General features: G+C 25.5%; 1 protein-coding gene across 1 annotated transcript in view; it reads left to right on the forward strand.

Annotated features, from left to right (window-relative positions):
• The first annotated feature begins 3556 nt into the window (after positions 1-3556).
• LOC136091227 (terminal uridylyltransferase 4-like) overlaps positions 3557-24348 on the forward strand; it is a 91874-nt gene continuing 71082 nt past the window's right edge. Inside the window, exons 1-4 of the mRNA XM_065818384.1 lie at positions 3557-3696; positions 5409-5481; positions 15211-15267; positions 21970-22077. Of these exons, the coding sequence (XP_065674456.1) occupies positions 15211-15267; positions 21970-22077 (165 nt within the window). The 5' untranslated portion in view covers positions 3557-3696; positions 5409-5481. The remainder of the gene's footprint in view (positions 3697-5408; positions 5482-15210; positions 15268-21969; positions 22078-24348) is intronic.

Below are 24348 nucleotides of genomic sequence, written 5' to 3' on the forward strand. Positions count from 1 at the left end.
TGCACACAAATATATTGTGAGTACCTGATGGTGTATGCACACAAATGTATTGTGAGTACCTGATGGTGTATGCACACAAATGTATTGTGAGTACCTGATGCATTAGTTGTAGTGCAGCAATTAGAGTACAAAACTTTGATGAACTGACCTTGAAATTCTTTTTAAAATTAAGAGTCTTTTTTAAATGCAGCATATAATTCATTAAGTACTCTTTTTTCCTGGCATTATTCCTGAAAACTCTTTATTTTGATAAAAGTTAACTAAAAGTTTAATAGGGTATAAAAATTTTTTAATGGCAATAGGAGTCCTTAGCTCATTTTAAATTTGAAGTTTGAACAAAATATTCAGATACTTTGTTTTTCTTATTGTTTGAAATTTTTCATTATTTGTTTCTGTCATTATTATACCTTCTTCAATATTAAATATAAACTATTTTTTTAACTCTGTCTATAGTGTCGTTTTGCTGTGTCTTAGAACACTTTTCAATTAAACTGATAAATTCCAAGCAATTTTATAAAATTATTAAACTTAATCATTTTTTTACATTTTGTAACCACTTCTCTTGTGAAATAAAACCTTCAGTTTATTCTACTTTTTTAAAACATCAGCTAAACTTTTCCCGGTAAATTCAGCAGAAAATAAAGTCGATGCTCTTACGTGAGTACCACAGAACTGGCTGCATTCAAACCATTCTGTAGTGACAGCAAATATTGTACCGCCTGATGTTTCATAATCTTCATCACTTTGGAGTCAATCGAACCCTTTATTTGATGATATCCGAAGGAGAAAGTTTGTAGAAAAGACGTTGAATCAGTCGTGAAAAGTTGCAAAAGATGTTTATTGGTGGATCCTGCACCAATTAGATGGGAAAAAGGAAATCTTGAAGTTGCAAAGATCTGGCACTGTTTAGCTATTGACATAGCCCACTATAAATCAGAGATTAATTTGTCTATTGTTGACTGTGGCAAAAGAAGCAAGTTTGCAATTTGGAGAAAACTACAGAACGAGAAAGAAACAACTGTGTGCTTCCATTTAGAAGAAATATTCCGGGAAAAAGGACCTCCGTGGCAAGTTCTACTAGACAACAGCAAGCCTTTTCGCTCAAAACTCGTTGGTGAATTATGCGCAGAATGGAGAGTGTCCAACCTGTTTCGTTGTGCTTACAGACCATCTGGAAATGGAATTGTTGAACATCATCATCACACAATCAAACGTATGACAGCCAGAAGTGGCAAAGATTCGTTAAAAATAATAAAAAAAAATAAAGATTCGTTAAAAATGGTATAACGTGGCTCGGTGAAAATTGAAGTTAAATCAAGAGCGCTTACAGTAAAATACCAAATATATACAATTTTCACTTATCCCTTTAGGTCGAAGATAAAATCTTCTATGAGGGTTTTCAACTTTCCATTGTTCTACCTTTTTTATAAGACATTCTTGGTCAATGTTTAAATACCTTTACTTTCCTACTGTTTCCAACATGTAACACCGAATAGTTTTTTTGACGGGAAGAAATTTTTATTTGACATATATAGACACTATTTTTAAACATTTCTCTTGTCACAATGATTTCTAATCTCCTACGCATTTCATCAAAACTAGTTATATATTCAGATGATGTAAAAATTTATACAACTTGTGATTAAAATTAGTTATTGTTAAAATCAGATTATGTTATACAAAATTATTTTCATCTCCAGTAAAGTGACCATTGTGAGAACTCATTGATGGAAGAAAAATTGAAAACATTTTTGTCCAACTGTTTCATTTTTTAAAATTGCCTCACGAATTTTTTTCCATTTACTATCTTCTATAATCTAAAGAGGTACTGCATTTAAAAAAAATGCACCAACATAAACTAGTATTTTTTCAAAAAGCTGTATAATATTTCTCAGAAAAAAATAAAAAGAGATTCTTTTGAATCATTAAGCAATCGGCTTTTTAGTTATAAAACTTGTTGGATATAGGCGAGGAACCTTTGGTAGGGAATTGGTATTGGCAAGGTAGAATTGGTAGTTGGTAAGGTAGTTGAGAATTTTTTTGCTAACATTTATTAATCAAATATTTATTAATGTTAATTCATTATTTTCTAAATTAAATAAAACTAACATAATTTAAAAGAAATAAAACTATAAAATCTGGAAATTTTAAAACTTCTTTGATCTTTATTTGTGAACTATAATTAAATTTCTTTATGTCCTGGATCATTTCATAGTTTTTAAAGAAACTGTGATCAGATATTATTGTTATAAACATGTAGTGTATTTATATTTTATCTATAATTGCATTATTAAAGTTTTCAAGTTTGTTATATACTTATATAATATAACTATAAATAAATAAGTATATGATATACCTTATATAAATATTTAAATATAAATATTTCTATAAGGTATGCAACGCAATTTTCATTTCCGCATTACAGCAAAAATAAATTATGAATTATGTAACTCATGAATTTGGTAGGTCAGACAAATACTTCTATTAACATTTGGGTTGCGCCGGAACTGAAGCTGGTTATTAGTGGGCCAGCTTTAGTTAGTTAAGCCGCGCCGTCTATTTGTAGCCGCGCCGCACTGCGCCGCCTTTCAGCACTAACCCTTATTTTGTAGTGTTTGACAGAAGCTTTTTTAAACGTATAAAAAAAAAAGACATTTAAAAATAGGATAAATAGTATATTTTAGGAGTTATTTATTACTCGTTTTGCCTAATACTCGAGACAAAACTAAGTTAATTAGTCACTTGGTAAATTTGTTTTAATTTTTAGTTAGTTATGTATAAAGTAACCTATAGATATCACCAAAAAAAAGATAGCCATATCTTGGCAACTGACAAACTTTTTCTTACCTATAATTAAATTAAATTTTTCTTACCAAAGAATTAAATTAAAAAATGAAAAAAAGTTGAATATTTTAGTTATTTTTATAATTTGGATTTGGGAAATTTAAGTTTTTATTCAATTATTTTTTGATATATTGCAATTCCTTTTCCTTAATTTTTTACTTTTTTTTTTCTTTTTCTTTTTTTTTTCTTACTTATATTACCAAAGTTTTTGTCAGCAGAAGAATAGCATGAAAACTTTGACACCGTTTCTGTTTCATAGCTATGAATCAAAGCAAGTATTTCCTCGTATGATTCTGCACATATCCACTTTCCCTCTAAAAATATCCTACCAATAATGACTTTAATAGTTCAAAATAATAAAAATGAAATAAAAGTATCAAGTTTGGAAAAATTACAAATGCACAAAATACATAAAATTGTATAATATATATCATAAATTATATAATACCATAAAATTACCAAATTACCCTTAATAAGACTTGAATCTTCTAACAAACTTAAACTCTTATCGTCTCCCGATATCTTATCATATGAAAAATAAATTTAGTTCATTTTGCAGTTAATATTTTCTACTTATAATCCTTTCGGCTACACAGAACAAACAAAAAAGCATTGCTAAAATAGTTTATAAGTTTAATTATATTAAATAAAAGAAATATTCGTGTAAAAAATAATTATGCGGAATAGACATGAGTTTTGCGGACTAAAAGACACCACCTGACTTTGCGTAATGGAAACATACCAACCGTTGTAATTAGTGTAAATAATTGCATTATATATAAACTGTAATTAGTGTAAATAATTGCATTATATATAAACTATTATTGTGTTGCGTCAGAAGGAACGTTGCGGGTGCGTCATATATTATATTGTATAAAACGTTTATAATGTTTATTATGTTTATGTTTATAATGTTTATTATACCCTCGTGGGTATTTGCAAATGTATATATATTGAGTATTCACGAAGAGAGTGAGAAAAGAAAATATAGATTTGTTATTACAATTTTGCCGTGTCTTAGAACACAATTTGACTGATCAAATTCCAAGCAATTTTACAAAATTGTTAAACTTAATTATTTTTTTACTTTTTGTAACCACTCTTGTGAACTAACACCTTTAGTTTTTTCTACTTTTTTAAAACATCAGCTGCAGAATTTCTAACCTGGCATTATTATATATACATTATTTTTTTGCAAAAGCTTTGCCAAGTCTTGGGAAACTTTTATTTTTTTATTATATTTTTATTATTTTTTATATTTTAATTAACAAATTTAAATAAGTATTTAAACTTTAAATACTTATTCAAATTTTAAAGTGACTGCAAATTTAACAATATCTTAAACCTGAATAAAATTTTTAGAAAAGATAAAATTTATAAAAAGTTTATAAAAGAGTTCATTATTTTTATTATATAATGTGTTATTAAATTTAACTTTATGTTTTTTATTGATTATTTTTATTGCTAATTTATGTTCTTAAACTTCCAAAATTCTTTTGAAACTAATCTAAAGTTTCAAAAGTATTGTGAAACTTTAGATTAGTTTCACACACACACACACACATTTTTATGAAAAAAATGTGTTTATTATGTGTAAAAATGTGTATATTTATATGTAAAAAATGTTTTTACATTTTTATGTTAAAAATGTGTGTGTGTGCCTGCGGGTAGGGGGAGTGGGATGTTTGGGGGGGGGGTGGAATACATTTATATATAATTCCCTTTTTTTGTGTGAATTTTAGCTGAAAATTTTAGCTCCATTTTAGCATGAAAAATCAAGATAATGTTTATCAAAGTTGATTTTTTGTGTTGCAGATTTTCACTACAGCAGATTTTCAACAGCATTATTGCTATATGTTTTTATCTAACATTTTCTCAGTTATCATTTTTTTAATATGAACCTCAAATGATTTAAAAAATAGAATAATTCTAAGATGTAAGGGAGACATAGTATGATTTCATATGAAATGACCCTAACGCAACTGTAAATAAATTTATTTTTGCTTTAAGTTAAGGTTTGTTACTGAATTCTCCCATTGCCAAGATATAAGTATATAACAAGACTTTTAATTATAAATAATTTTTTATATCATCTAAAACTTTAAGATGATATAAAAAGTCTTATAATTATAAGTCTTGTTATATATTAAATTGGGGGTAGTAATTGTATTGAAAAAGACAACCTCTTAGAAAAAGTTTGTTCTTTTTTAATAAAATTACTACCCTAAACCAAAGCAGGAACTCTATAGTGATGGAGGCTACTATTTTTGTAAGTTTAAACCTAGATGTATTTTTTATTCTTTTTTATTTTTAATTTTCATTCACAAAAAATGTGTGATGCATATTTAATATATATATATATATATATATATATATATATATATATATATATATATATATATATATATATATATATAGTATATATATATATATATATATATCTGTGTGTTTATGTGATGCATGTTTAAAATGCATTTATTTTAAATAATTTCTTAAAATTTCATTTTATAAAAGAAATGTATTTTTATTTTTTAAATTTTTTTTGTTTGTTTTTACTTTTATAGATTGTTGAGTTAATTAGCAATTAGATACTAAATTATGAAATAATCTATCAACAAATAGAAGTATAAAGCTAAGGTATCTTTTTATAATTATTTTTCTAAATAAAATTATAATAATATGTGTATCTGTGCAAAGTGATTTGATTTATTTTTTTAAATTTATTTTCTTCATGGAATTCTGTCTGCTAAAATTGTAACTATAACTTTTTTCATAAATTATTAGTTTCATAATTTATTTATTATTTTTCATTTTTCTCCAAGTTTTTAAAAACAACTTTGTGTATTAATTTATTTTGGGGTTTTGTCAGCTCAATCATTTTGGAAAGAATCTTTGCTCAGTTTTTGAAGTGACCTGATCTTTTTATAGCAAACCAAAATAGAGCATATACTTGAGATATATACACTGAAGAAGGATTTATCTCTTTAGTATATTTATATATAATAGGTAATGCAAGTTAACCATGGTTGACATTTGCATTACATTTTATTATAATATACTAGAACGGTTATGTATATGTATAATATAATAAATGGATCATGTCCAGGTTTCATTGTTGCAAATCTTTTGGAGATTTGATCTGTACTTATACTAGTACTGATGTACTAATGACCAGGGTTGATGTTTTACTGGGGTCAGGGCCAGGTTTTATAAAATATAGTTAGGGCCAGGACCGGGTTTATGACCCAGGCTACATAAATATTTATACATCCTTAAGTACATTTTTTTTTTCAAAATTCATGGTATATTTTGTATATATATGCACATATAAACATCATTATAAACAACATAATCATTATCATCATCATCATCATCATCATCATCATCATCATCATCATCATCATCATCATCATCATCATCATCATCATCATCATCATCATCATCATCATCATCACCATCATCATCATCATCATCATCATCATCATCATCATCATCATCATCATCATCATCATCATCATCATCATCATCATCATCATTATCATCATCATCATCATCATCATCATCATCATCATCATTATTGTCCTCATCATTATCATTATGATTATCATCATCGTAATCATCAGTATGTTGAAATTTATTCGATAATGCAACTTTGTGCTATTATTCCAATTTAATGGCGCGTAGCATTACAGAGGTTTTGATATTTTGTTATAGTTTTTATAAAAAATGGGGTGATGGTTAAATTGTTATTCTGATATGATTTTAAACATTGTTACGAGTCTTTCACCCCTAAAAATATAATGATCACCAATATCATATATCTCTAAAATATGAATTTATCATGAATTTTTTTTTTTATTAAACCAAGTATAAATAGTTTCTAATTATACTTGAGTTAAAGCTTACTTGATTTCATGATAAATCGAAAAAAAGTCATAATTTTTATTTTGTTAATGGGTGATTATGAAAGTGAGTGATGGACTCTGTTATCTTTGGTATGAAAGATACCGAAATAATTTTTAATAAAAAGAAGATACATTTTTAGCTGTATCTTGGGTATGTTGTAGAAGTTGCATTACCGATATTCTGAAGGTTGCAATACCAATCGCTTGTAAAAACCTTGATTCTTTGTTTATTTTAGGTCAAATATCAGTAAAAAACCATAATCCAAAGAGTAATCTTCTTATTTATGAAAGAAATTATATAATTTTTCAAAATTGAAATTTTTTTTTTTAAGGTTTAACAAAAAACTTGTTAGTTTTAAACAAAATATGCATATTTAATGGTGGTTTACATGGATTACTTTTGATAAATCGAGTAAAACTTTTATGTACATGACCAAAGGCGCTGAATTATTAAGAAAAATCGGGTATCGAGAGACATCTTTTAAGAGCATTTAAGAATGTATAAGACAGGTTGGACCCTTAAAAGGAGGTATTTTTTGGTGGCTAAAATCTTTAGCGTAAGATAATGTGCACATTATATAATCAGTGAACTAGAAACAGTGAGTAGTTTATTTTTATCTATAACGGCGGGTGGAAGAGTGGTATGGTGTTTAAAAGTAGAGGTTTTTTAAGCAATGCTAAAAAGTAAAAATTACACAATAAATTAAATTCATAAACTAATTTTAGGTTATATATGTTTAAAGAATCATTTAAATTGATAAGGTTTATACTGTATTATTCCAAAAAATGTCATACCCGCCCCTCTAACTTTATATTATTCAAACTTTTTTAAAGAAGCTTTGTAGTTTTGATGGAAATATATTTTAATATATAACACGTATGGTTACTGTAACAGTCTTTAAAACCACCTCAAGGAGAGGATGACGTGCCTGGTTAAGCAGAGATTTTATCTCAAGCATCATGCTACATCATAAGTCTGCATCAAATAAATTTCAACTATCTGTTTCAGCTGAAACAGATAAGGAACTAACTATATATAAGTTGTAATTAAAGTATATAAAATAAAATAATAGTTATAAAAGATGCGTTCCAAAAATTCAGTCCTATATAATTTTCATGATCCATTGTTGAACAAAATGTAACCTTAATCCTATTGTTTTAGGAATCGTTCATAATCACGCAACGCTAAATTTATTTAAAAAACAGAAGGAGATCTTAAGCTTTTCTATTATTGATTTTTATTAAACTTGATGAGCTAGTTTTATTTCTTAATTCATTTAAGGCTCTTGCGAGGAAAAACTTTTGATCTTTTTCGTTTTGTTGTTAGTGAAATTTAGCGTTTTGTAATTTATGGGATGTTGATTGAGAACTTAAAATAGGTAATCTAAAACCTATTTCCTCTATTATATTAACTGTTTTAATTTAATTTAAATTATTTTAATATAATTTGATCTATTTTGCAAAAAATATAAATCACTCTTAAGCAGACAAGAGTTATTTTTTTAAATAGAATACAACATGTACCAATATACACTCATATTATATATATATATATATATATATATATATATATATATATATATATATATATATATACACACAGGGCTTGTGATAAAGAAAATTGCCAAGCATGTTATATCACGCTCGTAAAATTATAATATGTTGTCATCAAGCGCAAATATGCGCGCTCGGGGTCAGGGCGATCCCTATTTTTTTAAACTATTAATGGTAAAAAAAAACGCAACCAAACAAAAACGCAAGTGCTTAATAGGTTCTTATAATAAAATTTTTTACTTTCGTTGTTTTGATATGTATTTAAAACGATGTTAACTTAATATTTACGATTAACGGCTTTTATATTTCTTGATATTTTTTTAATAATGAACTTTTTTTGTAAATTAATTGATAATTATTATATTTTTTTTATAATTTCTTATTTAAGTTTTTTTATAATTTCTTATTTAAGTACTTTTTTTTATCGTCAAAAAATTAGTAGATGATAACACAAGAATAATTTGAAATTCTTCTTTAAAACTATTAGTTGTAAGTTAAATAACAGATTTTCCCCTCAATTTTTATCAACGGCATATATTATATAAGTTTTACTACGTCATTAAAAAAAGAATTCTGTAGAAAAAAAAAAATGCTGTAAGATTGCTCAAAAAAAGATTATTTTACTTAATTAAGTTTTTATGTTAAGTTTTTAATTTTTTTCTATTTCATTTAGATTTTTTTCAAGGTTTTTTAACTTTATCTTAGTTTAGTTTTTTTGGCGCATTTTTGAAATAATTCAACATTTAACATTAACATAAACCTTATCATCAAGCAAATGTGTAAATAATGTGTGGAATATTATTAACAATAAATCAAATAAATCTTACTTGACGTTTGGCTTGAGGCTTTAACTTTCTTATAGTTATTTCCTAATTTTCTATTCCCATTTCATTTGCACATTTTTATATTCACATTGTGTTTCCATGCGCACTTGGTTAAAATAGTTAACATTCCATTATTGAAATTAGCTATAATGACTTCAAACTGTTCATTCATTATGTTAGTGCAAAACAAAAAAGTTCTGACAAAACAGCAAAACAGAAACATGCAGAAAGTCAGTGACGTAATGCTTATATTTTTATAAGTACTTCATATAAGGATATAAGTATAAGGAAGGCGGAGTTTTACTGTTAAATCAACAAGTTTTATCATTACCTAAAAAATTTAATTACAAATATTTTATAAAAAAACCATATAAAAGCTTATTATTTTTTCCGCCACAAATTTTTGAATGAGCGTGATTTTATGCTCTCGTTATAAGCTGAGCAAGCGTTGTTTATTGCGCCTAGAAGATTTAAAAAAACCATTAATGGGCGTGTTTCGCGATCGCGAAAAAGTTTTTAAAGATATATATATATATATATCTTTACAAAATTTTTAAAGATATATATATATATATCTTTAAAAAATTTTTAAAGATATATATATATATATATATATATCTTTAAAAAATTTTTAAAGATAGATATATATTTTTAAAGATGACTTTAACCATGTTTTTTTTATCTAATCAAAGTATTAAAAATTAGAAATATTTCAAAGTAAGGTTTATATATATATATATATATATATATATATATATATATATATATATATATATATATATATATATATATATATATATATATATATATGAACTTTTTGTAAATTGGCTATATATATATATATATATATATATATATATATATATATATATATATATATATATATATATATATATATATATATATGCAAAATCTTGAATTTAGAGTTTTCTATACAAAAACTTCTTTTTTTCATAACGCACTTTAGTGACAATCTGCTCAGCAGTAAAATTTTTAAATAACTCTTGAGCTTCACTATTTTGATTTATTATGCTTGTTACATTTGCTTGTGAAACAATATTATAGTGACCAGATATTGTAGAAGAAAATAATTTTCTTATCATTTTTAATTGTTCTGTATTGTATGAAAACTTCAAACACTGCTTTTCCTCATTTTCATTTTGTACTCTGCATTTTCTTAAATGAAGCAATTTGTCATATATTTGTTTAGGAGATCGAAATTTCAGAATTTCATTTTCTGCAACACCGTTGAGCTGTTGTTTCTTTATGTTTCATAAGGGTTGCTAACTTGCTATTATATTCAGGATGATTGTCATAAAAAAAAGTAAGCAGACTTTTTCGAACCATCGTAGCACTGCATCGCTTTTCAATTGAACCTTCATTTGGTAAACATTTTGAAAAAAAAGAATTTAATTGAGTTGAAACACCGCCAGATTCAAACGCACACCCAGACCATGTTATGAAAAAGTTTTCAGACATTTTACCTGGAATTGCGTTGCGTATAATTTGATCGTAACAATCACACATAACTTTCAGATCAGGATTTAATATAATTTGACATGGACCGTATTGTTTAGCGGTTTTATGTTTCCTCACTAAAACAATAAAACTTCCTGTTGGTGAAAAAGTTTCTTTTCAAAATTCTGAAGCTGCCATACTTGAGACAGCTCCAAACATTATTGGCTATTAGGCAAAAAAAATACAGTCTCTAATATTTGTAAACAGAGTTCAAGTAGCTAGAAACTCTGACGGCCTGTTTTTTTAATTATTGTAAATATGTTTAACATTTTTAACAACATCTTGATAAAAATCACTTTTAGTTATAGCTTAAAAAGATTCCTTCGAAATTATATTTTCAGCATCTGCCATCATTACATTATATTCTCTTAGTGCTTCTTCATCATGCAAAGAGGTTCTCAAATTACTAATTTTTTTCTGACAAACATTGAGAATATCAGCAGATAGAATGCAAGGAACAACATTGGGAGCAGTGGAAGTTAATTTAGAGTGTAGAAGAAAATTTACGAAATGGCTTAATGATAACAAATAAGAACGTTGAGTGCCTGGTTCATAACCTTTTTGTTTAGAGTAAGGGAACCATTTATCTTGTAAGAGTTTAATAGACTTGTGTAACATAAAACAGTCAGGTTGGGTAGCATTAGAGAGTCTGATAAAATGACTTCCATCATTCTTCTAATTTGATGCATTTCATTTGATGCAGCTTGTAGATCTTTCTTTACTCCTGATGGACTTTTTAAGTAAAGAAGAAATGTGTGAAGATAATCTTTAAAACATAAAATGTCATTTTCTCCTTTTTCAATTATAGTATTTGCTTCATTATCATCATTATCATCATTACTGCTTTTAGGTTCATTTGGCAAAAGTTTTTTTCTAATTATATAAATACATAAAAAAGTATGGAAACATAAGCAAGTTTGGAAACACAAGTATAGCCAATATAATTTATAAATATTTATTACATAAAAATAATTTTTCAGAGTTTTTGCTTTTTGCAACAAATTTTCCTTTTTCTTTATTTCTTTGTAAAATTTATTGCATTATTAATTGCAAGACCATTAGTACACTTTTATCTCAACTATACTATCAAATGGCTTTTAATTTCAGTCCAAGTTGTTTAAGTTCTGTATTAGCCTTTGGTACAGTAAATACAAAGCATCAAACATTTCCAGCAGCTGTAGTTTTACCACTGTATTGGCGTAGTTTATATAAATATATATAAAAATATATATATATATAATATATATATATATATATATATATATATATATATATATATATATATATATAATATATTATATATATATATATACATATATTTATATATATATATATATATATATATATATATATATATATATATATATTTGTATATAATATATATATGTATATAATATATATATATTTATATATATTATATATATATATATATATATATATATATATAAGTATATAATAACTGACCTTATTCTAATAAATCATCAATACAAACCAACAAGTTGATTACACTGTACAATTAGTATTTTATTGTTTGAAGAACATAGCCACAAAATAACACAAAATTAAATATCAAAGATTTTAATTTTTCTATTACAATATAATGATATATATTTTATTATATAACAATATTTTCTTTTTAAATTATATATAATTTTGTTTCTAAAATAAATATTGAAAATCTTGAAAAATAAGAAATTCTTTTTATAGATAGTTTATACTTTTGTTTAATTCGGTGTTTTATATATATTTTAGCAATACTAAATATTGTTTTAACTTTCTTTAACATTTTTATATAAACTCACAACAGCAAAAATGCCGATCTAAATATGGTGCCGTTATCGACATAATTTAAACATAAAAGTTTTTATAACGTAGTTTCATTTAGCAGTTACTTTATTGAAAAGTATTTCATATTTTTTTCAAAAATGCTATTTTACTGCTTTTTCATTTCAAAAATAAAACAAAATTAAGATAATGAAATTAAAAAAATTTAAAGCTATGGAATCTTTATAATTTATTTTAAACTAACCTATAATTAATAGCAATAAAAATGTGTTGTAAATAAGTAAAGTGTATAGGTGTAATATCAAGTTGTATTTGAAAATATTTGCGGTCCTCCCACACCTCAATTAAAATAAGTTTATTAAATAATATTGTTTTACTCTATTTTTAAAAGGTTATTTATGTTATATATATTTTTAAACTTATATATCAAGTTATAGTAAAAATGTGTGCAAGTTATTTTGATTGATAGCGAGAAGTAATTTTATGGTTATCTTAATTGTTATTGACATTTATAAATACTCATGAGTATTGACTGAGTAAAACGATCTGCGTACCAGATTTACTTATGAGATATTTTTTACTATAATATTTCTTCAGGGTTAGTTTTTTTTTAATATATATTGTATATTTAAATATGTTTTTGTGTATTTATATAGTTCAAAGTTTGCATAAAACATATCTTCTTTAAATGTACTTTTTGCACAGTCATCTTTCTTTTTTTGTGATTTCTTTATTTACATATAATAATATAAACTGTATAAAAATAAAAAACTTTATTTATTATAAACCAAGTTTACATCAGTTTTGAAAAGTTACAAAAATGCAAAACATGAGTTCGATATTTATTTATATAAAACTTAATTTAAAATTTAACACCAATACATTTTAAAATGATCTTAAATGAATTAAAACGCAATACAATTACTACAGAGTAATTGTATTGCGTTTTCATTCATTTAAGGAAAATGTTTTGGGGTTAGATTTTAAATTAAATTAACTTAAGTCCAACAATAATAATAGCTATTGTTATTGTAGGGTCTGCGGACTTTCTTACATTTATTTTGTCAACATTACGATTGTTAAAAACCGTTTAAGGGTTCGTTTTTCGGAGCAATATTATTAATATTATGCAAAATACTAATATGATTGCGCTCAAGGTTGAAGACTTTAAATCAAGTGATTAATAAAATTTAATTTATGCAAACATAAATATTGTAAATGATTGTGGAATTTCTTTAAAATGTAGAAAAAATTAAAATTTGCCAAAAGGCCCATATTTAGATGAAAAAATGAAAAGCCCATGCAGGAATCCTGCATAGCCTCTGGGGCCACCACGCCCCTGTGTATATATATATATATATATATATATATATATATATATATATATATACATATATATATACATATATATATATATATATATATATATATATATATATATATATATATATATATATATATATAATACATATATATATATATACATATATATATATATATATATATATATATATATATATATATATATATATATATATATATATATATATATATATATATATATATATATGTATATATATATATATATTTTTTTTTTTTTTTAAAGAAACAGTTTGTTTTAATAATTTTATTGTTGTTTTTAAAAATTAGTTAAAGAAAATAGTGTTTTAAGTTTTATCTTAAGGAATTAAAAATATAAATTCCTTTTAAATATATAAGTTATTTTTTGTCATAATAGTTTAAAAAATGCACGATTTATTTTGATGAAAATATTTTATTAATAAGATATTTTATTTTAAGTTTATTGTCAATTCAATAAGGTAAAGTTTTAATGATGTTCGTTTAATTTATGAAAATAAACTATGATCACGAATATGTTATCGGTAACTGATAAAACCCTTTATTGTTTAAAAACACTATTAAAATAAGTTCACAAAAAAAAGAAGAAAAAATTTAATAACAGTTAATAAAATAACTAAAAACCAACTGTAAAATTATAAGAAAATAAACAAATATTATGTTATGCTTTATGAAAAAGAATATTTTTTTCAAAATAAAATTTAGTTCATATTTGAAAAAAAATGATAAAAATGATTTTACAAATAAGAACTAAGATTTTATTTGTAACTTTTGATAAAGTGAGAAAAAAACTGTCTGTATGATTTTTAACGCGTTAATAAAATAACTTTAATTACAATCCGGTACTTGAAAATACGCTAGTGACACAATATAACTTCTGACAATACAAAATATATTTGCTGAGTTACTTTGAAATGCATTACGCGTTTTCGTTATGCAGCGAAATCTCATAACAAGGCCTGTATATATATATATATATATATATATATATATATATATACATATATATATATATATATATATATATATATATATATATATATATATATATATATATATATATATACATATATACAAATTACAGTGGCATTTTTTTTTTCACCATAAATCTTTATTAAATTATTGAAAAAAATTTTTTTTTTTGCTAAGATCACTTTCACAATGATTATAAACAGAGTTTGTTTTTTACTTTTTTTTTATGTAACAGTTTTTTAGTTTACCTTGGAAAAAGAAGATGTCCACAGACAGAGACAAACAATGAGACATGTCTTTAATATATAGATACAGCAACTTAAACCCTTAGTTGATTTAAGTGCTGAATCAGTATGTTGTATATAATCAATATATTGTTTTATTTACACAGATGTATATCATTCAAAAATATAAAGAAATGAATGAAATTTGTTTTTTTATTCATACAGATGGAGTTCATTAAAAACTGTGAAGAAATGAGTGAAATTTATTGTTTTAATAAAAAGGTAAAATATAATTATTAAAAATAGTTTATGTTTTTTCAAATAATATATATATATATATATATATATATATATATATATATATATATATATATATATATATATATATATATATATATATAACTGACATGGCAGGCGATATGAACTTGATATGATTTTGTTTTATAAAATAGAGTTTAAAAAATTTGATTAAATGCCATGTTCTTATTAATTTAATTTCTCCATGAGTTTTTTTGTCTATAATATTCAGACAAAAAAGATCATATAGAAAATAAAATGCTAATTGATTACATTTAAGTAATAGTTATATTTGTTTGTTATATGTTTTGTATCATACCATAAATACACCAGAAAAACAATAGTCAGCAACAGTTGCTTTTTTGGTATTTATTTATTCAAGCATTGTAACTCCTAACTGGTTGCCAGAAAGTTTTTCCGTATTTTGTTGACACAAAAAAAAAATTAAAATGCAAAACCAAAATTTTTTTTTATTATTTGATAGACTGCCTTACCCAATCCTCAGTCGATGTAGCAGCACTCCCTTTCGAGTCAGGCTATAAGATAATCGATGTAGCAGCACTTCGTTGCAAATCAGGCTATAAGATAGTCGATGTAGCAACACTACCTTGTAGCAGCAGGCTATAAGATAGACAATGTAGCAACACTCCACACATGATTTATAGTAAAAAAAAAAATAAAAACATTTTTAAAAAAAATAAAAAATATAAACATTGTTTATACTTTTAAAAACAATCAGGATGTTTATAAACACTTTCTGGTCAATTAAGTTTGCGTTTTTGCGGTGTTTTTAAAAAATGATTAATTTTTGATTAAATTAATGGTTATAACTTTATGACAACATGGAAATGTTGGATAAAAGTCAAAAGTAATGAAAAGTGATGTATTTGTTGTCAAAAGAATCATTTTTTACCTTCCGCACTCTCAAATGCAACAATTTATAGTACTATATATATATATATATATATATATATATATATATATATATATATATATATATATATATATATATATATGTGTGTGTGTGTGTATATATGTATATATACACACATATATAGATAGCGTTTTTATTAAAACTATTGATTATTTTATAAATATTATTTTGTTTCATTTTTCTTTCTATTTTCATAAATAAAAATTTTATTTGTTACTTTTTTTCTTTGTGAAATTTTTTTTCTAATTTGATAAATTTAAAAAATTACACTGAAATAGCTCCAAACAAGAGAGTGAGTAATTTTTAAATATTTAAAAGTTCTTTTGTTTTTAAAAAAATACAGTTAATTCCAGATAACTCGAATCACTGAGGGACTGAGGAAAATGCTTTGAAAATGAAAATGAGATCCTCGCCATATAACTAAAAATGTAAAATCAAGAACTCAAGAACTAAAGAATGTTTATTGCATTGTTTTAAAGTATACACACTTATGATTGTTTCAAAAAAGGATAAAAACAACAACCCGTAATAATAAACCTGGAAATTTAAATGATTTTAAAAATGAGTCAAGTAATAATGAGATGAGCTTCATCAAAGAGTTGTCAATGAATCAGAGTTTGACAACTTTACTTTTATATATTAGGTTTTTACTCAATCAAAGAGTTTAAATACATGATAGAATAAAAAATATTTTAAAAATAAGAAACAAATGTTTACGAATTTTTGTATATTTATAATCTGAAATGCCGCAATGCAATATGTCTCAAAAATAGTTGCATTTTAAATACTTTAATTAAAACTTTCGTATAAATCAATTTAAAAAACTACATGAAGTATACAAATATTGCTAAAAATAATAAATAGAAAAATAACTATTCAAATACCGAAATACTGGCATTTAAGCCCTTTAATACCGGTATTCAAAACTAGACAAAATCGACCGAAATCCCAGTTTTTGGTATCCCTGTATACCGGTATTAGATTCCCTATTTAAAGCTGTTTTTTAATTTTTTTAAATTTTCTTACGTTTAGATTTTTTTTTTTTTTTTTTATAGTATTGCATGTTTATAATTTTTTTTTCTTTTGTCAGTTTTTTTCAGCGTTTTAAAACATCTAAAGAGTAGTAGTCAAGCTCTCTCTATCAAAAAAATTATATATGTAATCATGATTTGATTGCAATTGCTCACCTTTCCTGTCTATGATATATATATATATATATATATATATATATATATATATATATATATATATATATATATATATATATATATTTTATTTTTTTATTTTTTTTATTTTATAAATCTTTATTTAAAATTGATTAGCATTACAAGTAATGAATTGTACTATTTTATCTGTCCTTTAATATCAATAGTTTGCTAAGAATACAGGGGAGGAATATTATTTATGCATCGAAAAGGCAGTAGAGCTTCCAATATTGCTTGGGAGGTAGAGGTCACTGACGCCATCACGAAGGATTCGGAGGTATTTTTGAATAAAAGTTTTTTGGTAAGTAGTTGTTTTTGCGGTGTTAAGAGCATACGGGAATCTATTAGGGTTTCTGCTGTTGGTTTGAGTTAATTTAGTAGTTATAGGATGGCATGGGTCTGCAAGGATCTTTTTGAGTGTATTAATACAGATCCTATCAAGTAACTCTTCAATGTCAAAAATAATATTGAAGCTGCTTGAATTGGTTACATCAATTCCAATAATTTGTAGGGCATTTTTATGAAAATGTTGGATTTCTCCTTTTGCAGCAGCACTGCACGTAGTGAGAATAGGAGCACTATATATCAAGTGGCTAATAGCGTAAGATCGGTAGACCTGTAAAAGGTTTGGCTGAGTGTGACCAATTTGCTTAAGACGTCTGAGCATATGGTACTGATTTTATATTGTTGTGAACTTTTGTCCATTGTTCATCCCAATCAATATTCTCATTGAGCATGATTCCAAGATATTTGTGGCTGCTGACTATTTCAAGTTCAGTATTATTGAGTACAATGGATGGTAAAGCTTGAATTTCGGAGCATCTGGGAATAGTTCTTATGATTTTATATTTCGGGCCATTAAGTTTCATTCCATTTACCTTTGACCAAAGAGCGACGCCATCAACAATGGATTGAGGCAGGTTGGTAGGAAATTTATCATTAATTATATAGGTCATTATGTCATCAGCATATTTTTCGAGGATGGTTTCAGGTGGAAGATAGACGTTAATGTCTGAAATAAATAGAATGAACAGGATGGGACCTAAAACACTACCCTGAAGTGCACCTGCTTCGATACATTTCCAGTCAGTGGTGTGATCATTTGTTTTAATTCTTTGTTGACGATTAGATAAGTAAGCTGCGATCCAAGAGGTGAGCCATCTAGGTAGAATGTTCACTAACTTTAACAGTAACTTGTCATTACTGACAAGATCAAAAGCTTTTTCAAAATCAAAGAATATTGCATAAATTGATTTGTTGTTATCTTTTGCATGACTCCAGTCCTCTATAATTTGAATAATAGCGTCTATCGTACTTCGGCCTGGAAGGAAACCAAACTGTTTGTTTGAGACCCATAAGTGCTTGGTATGATTGACAATGAATATGGTAATAATATGTTCAAAAACTTTACATAATGCGGATGTAATGGCAATTGGTCGATAGTCATTAGACGATTGTGGGTTAGAAATTTTTGGAATCGGTGTTATGTTTGCTGATTTCCATTGGTCAGGTAAGTAACTGTTTTCTATGAGGCGGTTGAATAGGATGCAGAGTGATGAGGCGATTTCAAAGCGAGCAGATTTGAGTAAAAACGGAGAGAGATCATCTGGTCCTGAGGAACCTGGTTTTAGTTTGCTGAGTTGGTTGACAATGTTATTAAGGGTAAAAATGGGGGTAGTAGGCGGGTTTGCCTCTCGGTTAATGAAGCATGAGAGGCTGGGTTGTTTCTTGCCAGTCCAAATACTTTGAAAATGATCATTTAATTTTAATTAATATTTAATTGTTATTAATATAAATATTTGTAATTAATATTTAATTGTAATTAATATTAATATGTAATTGTAATTAACATTTAATTGTAAATATTTGAAAATGATCATTTAATTGTAATTAATATATATATATATATATATATATTATATATATATATATATATATATATATATATATATATATATACACACACACACATATATTTAAACAATTTTAAAATGTATTCTACAAAATTCTACAAAATATACATGAGTGCTCAATGTTCTTAAAAGAACAGAGCAATTATAAATTAGTAGGAAATCACCCAAAGAAAATTTTTTCTCATTTAACACTGTCTTTCAAGAGTTAGAGACAGGATTTACTTTCTAACGCCACCCTTTATGCCGCTAAAGTGTATATATATATATATATATATATATATATATATATATATATATATATATATATATATATATATATATATATATATATATAGACACACACACACACACACACACACACACACACACACACACACACACACACACACACACACACACACACACACATAAGTGTATATAAATGTATATATATGTTTAAATAGTAAGTGACTGGGATTGAAATTTGAGAGGCTGGGTTTGATAAAAAATAGCTGGCGCCATATTTGTGACCGGGGCTGCATAAACATTAGTAAATCCTAAAGTATTTTTTTTAATTCAAAATTCATGTTATTTTTCATATAAATATGCGTGTATATTTGTATAAAAATTATTATGATCCACATGATGATGATGATGATGATGATGATGATGATGATGATCATCATCATCATCATCATCATCATTATCATCATCATTATCATCATCATCATTATCATCTTCATCATGGCTTTATCCTCTCCCTTTTATGCTGTTTATTAGGCATTTTTTCTTATATCAAATCTCAAGCATATTTTGCCCTAACTAAAGCTTGTTAATACCATACGTAATGCACTCTCTGGAAGTTTTTTTACTTCTATCACTACTATTTTCTCCTGAAGCTGCTACTTCTCTACATGCTGACACCCAAACCACTTTAATCTTTTCTGACAAACGTTGATTGATACAATATTTTTTCTAATGATTCTTTTTCTTGTCTTTTTAGAATCAACCCACACATCTATCTAATCATCATCTTCTCTTTTGGCAAATACTATCGTATTTGGTGACACTATATAAATACTAAAGTTTATATATTTATAAAGGTATTGTATGCTAACATTTAAATAAATAAAACAAACATTTATGTGTATATCCATATATATCTATATTATGTATGCGTAAAAGCACCTTATACTTAGATACCTCCTGGATCCAAACAGGTATGAAAGCTACGGTTTCTTCTCTTTAGAGAGATTTATCTTTTGAGATGTTCTGAGTCGGCTTGATTCTATTCTACTCTATGGTTTCACCTTTTTGTACAGTTGCTATATTAAACTATTTTTTTGCCTTTTTTTACAAGAACATCTCTATTGAGAACAAATGTTTTTTTATTATTGCAAGAAGTTAATGTAATAGTTCTGTCTGATGCTAAGCTCTATTATTCTCAGTTTACTAAGTCTTGTATCTTATTTCAGATGTTTAGTTCAGTGTTGTTAACTAAAGTAAATCTAACATTACATCTCTAATTCATGGGTCTGATTTTATTTCTTATCCCCAGAATAAAGCTAAACTATTTGCAAAAAATTTTTCCTCTTATTTGATTGCCATTTCATTTAAACAGTTTACTCATTGTTAGACATCACTTTCAATGCTGCTGTCAGTTCTCAGTTTTATTCTTCTATGGCTTGTGGTTCAGACAACATTTCCGTTGTAGTCATACAAATGTGTTCTCCAGAATTCTCTTCAATCTTTGCCAAGCTATTACTATGTGTTTAATAAGTGGTTCCAATATTTAAAAATTCTAGAAAACACTCTGACCTCTATATATTCTACGATTAGTCTTCTCTCTAATATTAGTTTTATATAAAAGTTTTCAGAATATTAAATCATTAACTCATTCTTGAAGGTCTACACTCTCCTTCATTTCCAGTAACTTTAGGAGTACTGCCAGATTCTATCTGTATTGTTTCTTATCTACAATTATAATCGTCCTTACAATTTTACAGCTAAAGTGACTGACAACTTTATACTCTTTTCTTGACATAAAGCCTTCACTTTATGTTTACTTAGAACAAGCCATATTTCTTTAACCTGATTTCTCTTCTGTAACAACTTAGGGCAAGCAATCATTTGCAGATTTTAACTCTAATGTCAAATATGTTATTGTATTTAACCAAAAGAGAGCTCAATGTATTTTAGTTCAGTAATAAATGAGTAATATATATATATATATATATATATATATATATATATATATATATATATATATATATATATATATATATATATATATATATATATAAATTTTAATGCGGTAGTGGTGTAGTGGTAAAGCGCTCGCTTCAAAAGCGAGAGGTTCCTAGTTCGATCCCCACCACGTCCCTGGTAGTACCACGCTCAACTTGTTTCTCAGTGCAGCGGCCTTGTTCGTCGAGGTTCGTGTTTCGGAGTTATAGAGTTGAGAAAAGGTTATAACCACTATTAAGTAGCCTCCTTATCTGTAGTGGCCTTCTTGGCCTTGAGGAGGTGAATAACAAAAAAAAAAATATATATATATATAAGGCTTGTGTATGTGTGAAATGATATAGATTAATTTCAATTTCATTGCTTAAACACACTATGTAGTACAATTTTTATTACTTTTTTTTTATTGCAGTCCGATAAAAACCGCTATAATATATTCTGCTTTCTTTGCAAAAAAAAAGTATCTGGTCAAAATCAAATTTTAAAACATTGTGAAACTGGTATGCACAAAGCTAAATCTGTAAGTTCTTTTAAATTATTGAGGTTATTTGTATTATATTTTATATCATTAAATATTTTGTGAGTACATGTCAGTAATATATTGATTTAAAAATAACTTTCAAAATCAAAGTGTAGAAAATTATGCACGAGTTGCTTTTATATATACATTTTATATACATATTTTAATATATATTTTATATATATATTTTAAATACATATATTATATATATATTTTGTATATATATTTTATATACATATATTATATATATATATTTTATATACATATATTATATATACATTTTATATATTTTTTATATATATTTTATATAAAGTATATCTCTATATTATATATTTAAGAAAACATAAAAAAATTTCTGGAAAGCAATCAAAGCTCTATTTCCAATTAATAAAAGTGAAGTAAAAATTTACAGCACAAACATTTTGTAACTATTTTTTAGCAATTGTCAAATCAGTTGCCCTCAAACTGTTTTTGGGTCAAAAATTGATATGAAAACGTTTTAATTTAGCTATATTTTCACTATATTGATAAAAAATCGCTTAAAGTAACTTGAATCAAACAAATTTACTTAATTAACATTTAATAAGTATGTTAAGAGAATGTGCATCTTACAACATTAACAATATTATTACGTTTAAATTTCTTTATTAATTATTATTAAACTGTCTTTAAAGTATTTTGTCATTGTTAAATGTAGTAAGTTAGGCATTGTGCAAAAAACTTAAAAACTGCAAAAGTTATGCAACTTTTAAAAAAAATCAACTTAGTATTTCTGAAAATTATAGACCTTTATTTACACTTCCAACTTTTTGACAAAATTTTGTAAAACAATACAACAACAATACAAAGTTCTATAAAACTCTTAAAAATAAAGCTCTTAAAAACTGTTTGCACTCTTCTGATAACCTTGAAGAACATCTATATAGTTTGGCTATGGCATGGTTGCTCATTTTAAATAGCAAAAACATAGGTGTTTAATGAAATCCATAGAAAAAGAAACAATGGCTTGGATTTAGTTCATAGATTAAACTCTGAAGCATTTGATACTATAAACCGCAGTGCATTACTTGAGAAGTTATTATCTTATAGAATTTTAAACTAATTTAGTTTTTTCTTATGGAAAACAAGCCAATTTGGGTGGATAATCATCTATTTAACATAATGTTGAGTATAATTTATAAACTATTTTTTCAATTAATATGAGTATATAGCATAAACTTGCACTGAAATAAATTGTCAAATAACCTTGGAAAATCGAGCAAAAGAAATTATTGGAGTGCAATCAATTCTATATACATCTGATATAGCCATAGGCGCAAATATACATACATTGATGTAGAGTATAAATTTTTCTATAAAATTTTTTAAAGCTAAAATCTGAACCATATCAAAGGGTTGCACCCTATATTTAGAAGTTTGCAGAAATTTGGAACAGTATTTAAGAGACATAATTTAGAAATTACTAGATTTTTTTCATAAAATTCCTATACGTTTAGGATTTAGAGCGGCTTTCAGTTTGTTTGATTTTGATTAAAAAAATGAGGTGTGTGTGTATGTAAAATGTTTCCATTTACCGTTACCCTTATAAGATCTTGTAATAATGCTGTGGTGCTAAAATTTGGTACCAAAGGAGTTTAAAACCAGATAAATCTAAAAATTACAATTTTTTGTTTCTTAAAACAAGTCAATAATGCTTATTTTAAAATCTGTAAAGTGTGCTAATTAAAAAAAGATCATTAAAAACTATATCTATAGACAGGATTTTTGAGGAAGTTGGAATGAAGTGTTATCATGCTATAAGTTTAAATATTTTTTGAATTTATAATTGATAAGTTTTAAATCTTAAATAGGTTAAATCTTAAAAAGTTTTTAATCAATTTCTGACATTTTTGACTAGTAATGGTATCCCCTTTTCAGCATATATTCTACATAAATAGTGCTTGCTATTTTGAAGAAGTAGAACATGTTTGTCTTACAAATCTGGATAATCTGGACTATTGTTTGTGGGCATTCAAATTCACCAACTCAAATAGCGTTAACTGACGTGCCCAATTTGTCTTTTATAGAACCACACTCATCCTCTGTAACTTTTAGCATTTAAACCACACTCATCCTCTGTAACAACCACTCCTTAGATTGTTTCTGTATAGGGAATAATGGTTTTTATATGTATCAACTCATCATTTGGTTTTGATTAATTAATTTGTGGAGTATCCAATATGCTGACTTTTTTATTTTTTATTAAAAATAAAAAAGTCAGCATAATACACG

The sequence above is a fragment of the Hydra vulgaris genome, chromosome 14 (genome assembly GCF_038396675.1).
Source record: "Hydra vulgaris chromosome 14, alternate assembly HydraT2T_AEP".
Lineage (NCBI taxonomy): Eukaryota > Metazoa > Cnidaria > Hydrozoa > Anthoathecata > Hydridae > Hydra > Hydra vulgaris.